This window comes from Varanus komodoensis, unplaced genomic scaffold, assembly GCF_004798865.1.
Source record: "Varanus komodoensis strain SLA01 unplaced genomic scaffold, ASM479886v1 scaffold1, whole genome shotgun sequence".
Lineage (NCBI taxonomy): Eukaryota > Metazoa > Chordata > Lepidosauria > Squamata > Varanidae > Varanus > Varanus komodoensis.
In genome coordinates, this window is record NW_025335268.1 from 87,256,676 (window position 1) to 87,262,959 (window position 6,284).

Sequence of the window (6,284 nt, forward strand, 5' to 3'; positions counted from 1 at the left end):
GAGAAAGAGATTTTTAAAGCAGCAGTAGGAAAAGAATGATAGAACAGATGCCTAATGTTTCCCAGCAGATGGATAAATGAGGCAGCCATGCTTTGTAATCATCAAGGTAGAAGACATCCTGCTGTGTTTAGTCTACTTGGCTAGCCAAATATGATTTCAGCCTCATCAAGAAGCCACCTGATTAAGAGCACTTGAGTGAAAGTACACTGAAGCCTAGCATGAGGTTTGAACACTCTACTTCACAAAATACCAAGATCTTTGCAAGATGAAACCAGTACGGTTTCAGGTTTGTTGTGCAACACACTCGTAGCTCCATGGTTTTTATATGAATTCACAGCCTCACACATAAGCAATGCATTAATACATTACAGATTTCAAAAAAGGTTATTTCTCATTATACATATTTTACATTAATTGCTTTAGGAAAAAAATCAGGGAATTGAATTTACTAGTAATGATGCTGAAAGCTGTGATAGAGGAGGTATTTCCATCACAACCATCAGAGTTGTTCCATATTTATCAAGCCACAGGTGGGACCAACACCTGCTGGAAATGTTTACCCAGCTACTACTAGAGTTGTGGTGAGGAAAAAGCAATCATGAGGACTCCCTATTAGCTTGTGGTGCTAAGTACCACAAATGCATTCATGAGCACTTGTACATGATGCAGGATGCAATAGCAACCAACCCAAAACCTGCAGCATACATTATACATTTATGCCTAGGTATGCAAGAGTCTACCATATGAACCTGCTTTATTGCCAGGAACCAGGATTGTAGTTCTGTTTATGTATTCAGTGAGCAAGCCAACCCACTCATTATATGAAAAGCTACAAGTACAGCTATTTTCCACAGAAAGAGGAAGATCAGAAGCAAAAGAATTTATTGGCTCTAAGCAGGCACAGTAGCTGTAACTCCATCCACTCAGGAGCATAAAGTTATCAAAGCAAGTAAGTTCATGGTTCATTAATTAAACACTATTTGTAAAGGTAACTGGGAGTACATGAAGAACAGGGTGCAGAAGCTCCAATAGGGAGTTACTACTGAGCCATCTTAGTGATTATGCAGTTGATAGTAGCATAGCTTACTCTACATTTCAGGTTAACAGGATGGCAATTTTTCAAAAGAAATACATTTTACTTTCAAACTGAAGAAAAGGACAGATTTCTTAAAGCCAAGGAGTACTTTTATGCTTTTTCAGTTAAACTGTCATCTATCTTAACCATATTGACTCAGTTTAGTAATCCATAATCTGGGCCTTGAGACAATGTTTTCCTACCAGATATTGTAATCCAGAGATTACTTGCAATGTACAAAATGGACTTAAAGTTCCAGAATATGGGCCACACTTTTGATGTTGTCTGTCTAGATCTTTAGCTTAAAAAAATGTGAACTACGCCGAGTTTTCTAATTGTGGAAGTCTTACCTCACAATGACAGAAAAAAATGTAAGCACACTGAGGGAGGGAAGGGACAGAGCTAACAATTGTGACAATACATACTTAAAACATCTAGACCACTGTTTGGCGAATGTAATATCTAGGTGTCCCACAACAGAAAAAATAAACCCCTAACGGGGTGTGCAATCTATTTTAGCCTGAAAGCCCAATTCCATTCTGGAGAAGCTCTGGGGAACTACATTCCAGTGGTGGTGGCCTGAGGATAAAAGGAGGTGAAGCCAAAAATGCAACAAACATTCCAGTATATCACCATTACTGTACTACATTTATATCCTGCCTTCTTTCCTCTTGCAGTTTCTCTGCCTTTCCATTTTATCTTCACAGCAACCCTATGAGGAAGTTTAGGCAAAGAAACGGTGACTGGCCCTAAGTCAACTGTGAATGCCATATGTCAAGTGGAACTAGAACCCAACTCTCCCAACAAGTCCCAGTGTAACACCCCCTAACCACTGCCCTATGCATGCTGTATGCTTAATAGGTTAGCTAAACACTTTCCCTGCAGTTACTAGGCTTTTGAAAAGTCACCCTAACCTTTTAGAGAGATGAAAAAAAAAATGCAAAGAAAAATGAAAACCACCAAACCAACTGGTTCTTGAAGAAAAGGGATGGGGCCATTTAGGGAAGCCCAGAGGGCTAAACTGGGATCCCAGATTTGGCCTGATTTAGGTTAGCAGAGAGACCTGCTACACTTCCTAACCAATTAAAAAACTTGTTTCTTATTGCATTTTAGAGTTTTCCTTTATTTTAACATTAAGAAAAACAAGTTTTAAAACATTTAAGGCTGTTTGACATTAGATAATATACAAATTATTGGGCTATCCATTACCAAAAATGAAGGTTCTATTACTACTACCAGCTTTTGCAGAGTCCAGTCTTGTAGGAAATAACATGCAGCAACATCAGAATTCTTGTGACCCAGTATCTTCTCCATCTTCCTTACGTTTTACGGTCTTCTTTGGAAGGAGGTGAGCTTGGATCAAAGGCAGAACACCTCCTTCAGCTATTGTTACACCTGCAAACAACTTGTTCAGCTCTTCATCATTCTTCACCGCCAGCAGGATGTGCCTTGGTCCAATTCGCTGTTTCTTGTTTTGATGAGCAGCAGCTCCTGCCAGTTCTAAGATCTCAGCAGTCAAATATTCCAGTACAGCCGCCAAGTAAACAGAGGCCCCAGGGCTTATCCTTTCAGCATAGTGACCGTTCTTCAGGTACCGCCCAACCCGGCTCACTGGGAACTGCAGGCCCGCTTTTGCAGTTTTGCTTTTCTTTGGTTCTGCACGTTTCTTGCCACGCCCAGACATTCTTGTAACTGCAAAGAAAATGCAAAAGTAAATTACAGCACAACTCAAGGGCAGGCTATGGAGACACAGGTAGGCTTTATTTTTTGAACTCATGACCTGCTGCTTCCCTCCCTGTAATCCACTCCAGATAAGTAACAGTTAATTCAATGAATGTTTTTCCATAATGTTTTAAAACTACTTCAGAACATACAGTTTCTGGTCTCCAAAAGTTAAACTGAGAAAAGAGGGACAATTTCCCTATACTACTTCACACAGATGAACAAACTTGGTTATACACTAAAACAAGTTATACAGCTGTACAGCAGAATTCCAAGTCTCCAGTTCCAGTATAAGTACATATACTCAGTGTGTATGTATGAATGTCCACTGAACGCCATGGGATTTATTTCCTGGTAAGCATGAAACTACAGCCTTAAGGTACAATCCTAGGCATACTTAGATAAAGAAGTCTACAATTCCCAACATTCTGCAACCAGCTATATTGAGTTCCTTACAGAAGTTGGGATCAAAATGTCAAAATAAAGTAATAAACCCCTATGGAACTCAGCATCAGGGTTCACAGCCAATAGGGCTAAAAATATTAGTAGTAAATATTTAGTAGCTAATTGAATTAGCTTGAAAAGAAAAATGTGCACTCATATTACATCTGCTCTCTCTTCCTAACAACTGCTTTCCCATGAGAAAGTTCAATGTGCTCAAAATATGTAGAACTGAATAACTTCAGTCAGTCTTTGTAAACCTGCAGAGCTTTGTTGCCATTTAATATTATTCCACTTGCTACACTGACCCCTTACAAAGGGCTTTATGCACATGGCCAGGCCTACAGCCAGTCTAAAATTTCATGGGGTGGGGAAATAGAGGTACATTCATCAGATCTACAGGACTTTTAAAGATAATATTACTCAATTATTTGTGAGAAAGATTTAAGGGAGCAGGCACTCCAGGTATAGGCCTGTATGTTGCATTGATTTAGTTAATATGCACTGCTCATTCTCACACACAAAGTAGAACTGAAGCATGCTTTCAATAAAGTCCTTGTGGAGCAATAGCTGCCCTGCACTTAAATATTTCGCAAGCAGGTGGAGCCATTATTATCATCTTCCTCCTCCTCCTTATATCCCACTTTTTTTTTTTCATTTTGTGAGGAACCCAGGTTACATAGCTCCATTTTCTTCTCTTTAATAACCCTGGGAGCTAGGTTGTGCCAAGAGTGAGTGACTTGCCCAAAATCATCCAGTAAGCTTCATGACCTTGTTAGGACTAGAACCCATATCTCTCAGGTCCCTAGTTCAGCATTCATCACTACTCACCTCTCTAATTTACTCTGGGTTACTACATTACTCTAATTTTTGCCTTCACACAAGCAAGGAACATGAGTGATAGACTAACAATAGAAAAAGATATTTACTGTATTCTTTCATGGCCACAGAGTTTTTAAGAGACATAAGCACCTGTGCTCAAAGCCCTCCATATGAACCTAATTATCAATAGTTTTAATTTCCCCTCTCATAGTGGTGAGCACATAATTCTAACTTAAGTTAAAATAAGCCAATCAGTATTAAATCAATAGCAGTATCAGTAACTTCTTGTAAAAAAGTAAGAAATAGTTACAGCCTTGTAAATATTAAGAGTATTACAAATTGCTATTTGTCAAAACAAGACAAGAGAAACTTACTTTTTATTTAGATAGCCCAAATGCAAGAAAATCTCCTATACCAATCACCCAAAATTTTCTATGTCTCACTTTAGCTTGTTGCAATACAATTCATTCCTCCTTGTCTTAGTGTATTAGTAGTAGAAAATTTCCCTTTTACCAAAAAGCCAAATTATCCAGCTGAATGTTATCAGAATATTTTCATTAATAAGACATAAACAAAATCCTTTCTTTCAGAAATGACAGCCTCTTTCTTCTGCCTGCTTTTTATCTTTTAAATCTTCAACTATAATCAAATTATTATCAGTTCCTTTGCAGCTGAAAACACTTCTATAACTTGAGTCAATCACACTCCTTGTACAGCAGCTGGGGCCACAGATGAGCACATTTTGGAGAGGGGTGGGTCAGGATTCTCAAGTAAACTATATCACCTTGTTATAGGGTTATGGTTCTCTGATGCCATTTTCTAAATATTCCAACCTGATTATTTGATTCACTGTAGTTGCACAGTGGGTATTGCATTCAAGTCAAATATACACAGCTGATGGTACAACTAGGTAAGTTAGTATGGGAAGGAAGAATCTCGTATACCCTGATCTAGAGTATACTTACAGCCCATCCTAAGTGTATTGTTGTGACTATACTGAGATAATATTTTCTTTCGGAGATATTCATATATTATAGAATATATGCACCTTATTAAGAGATAATGGAGTACTCTGCAAAACTTTAAAATGCAAGATTTGAGATCTTTCAGAAAAGGCAAATAGATTTAAAAATATGGTGAACAGAATTTAGGCTTTAGATGGCTGATATCTAAAGATGTTCTTTCTATGAACATTAATGACATTGATATTCTAATTGGAATTTACATATTCCAATAGTTGAAGACTAGTGGATATAAAATGCATCCTGTGTGCTTCAATGGGAACTGCAGATGAAAAATTTAGGAGCTGTAAAGTTGTCAGATGCAGAGACTGAAACGCATATTTTGCAACAGGCTAACAAAAAGGAGCCTTATGAGTCTCCAAGGCCACGTGGTTTGCTTTGGAATTTTGGATTACAGCTCCCAGAATTCCTGACTATTGCCCCTGCTGGCTGGGACTGATGGCCTTGAAGTCCAAAACATCTGATAGGCAGGAAGTTGGGGAAGGCCACTCTGGTTCACATGTCTACTTGGCAAGTTAGATATATGTAATTGTGCTTGCTTTTCAACATGGTAGGATGGTGAGATTTTGGTGGCCACAGAACTTCATCACACACAACATTAGGGATCAGAGCAAATCTGGCTTCTACTCAAGGCTACACCTTCATGTATTTCAGTGGAACCTACTTCCAAATAAGTCTTCCATACTAACTATATTAGGGACTGACTGTTCTCTTGACTAGCATCTTTAACAAGTGCCTTAGAGTGGCTTATGCTGCCACTCATTGCCACACCAAGAAAAGCTTCACTTGCAAATTTCTCTAGTCCGGCTGCTATTAAAGACCAAGTTAGAAAAGAAGGTAATTCTAGCTGTACTTTTAGGGAAGAAAGTATCATTGTTCTCTGGATACATATAAGGACAAGAGGAAAGGAATCTGGAAAATAGGATTTTCTACCAATTTCTACTAGTAAATGTTTTGGCAATTTCTGCCAAGATTTGGTAATTACGATCTCACCTCATCCTAGTAGTAAGGAGTACAAGTGCTCCCCCCATCCCTACTGGAAGAAAAAGTTAAAAGCATCTGCTGGCTCCAATCCTTTCAATGCACCATTTTGTTGCATGCATCCACTTGTTCAAATTATGCAGATTGAACTCTTTCTGTGCTTGTACAAATGTCCCCACATGCAAGTGGAACATATCACTAGGCTCAGAGTAATAGGAGAT

The 6,284-nt window shown here is 38.5% G+C and overlaps 1 protein-coding gene across 1 annotated transcript; it reads right to left on the bottom strand.

Moving 5' to 3' along the window:
* Positions 1 to 2,357: 2,357 nt before the first annotated feature.
* Positions 2,358 to 2,759, bottom strand: LOC123025250 (histone H2A, sperm-like). The gene has a single exon (XM_044433827.1). It carries the CDS (start codon positions 2,757 to 2,759, stop codon positions 2,358 to 2,360), a length of 402 nt encoding a protein of 133 aa, XP_044289762.1.
* Positions 2,760 to 6,284: the final 3,525 nt, after the last annotated feature.

What these genes read in the sequence shown, in the direction of transcription:
- LOC123025250 (XM_044433827.1), bottom strand. Translation starts at nt 2,759, where the DNA reads ATGTCTGGGCGTGGCAAGAAACGTGCAGAACCAAAGAAAAGCAAAACT.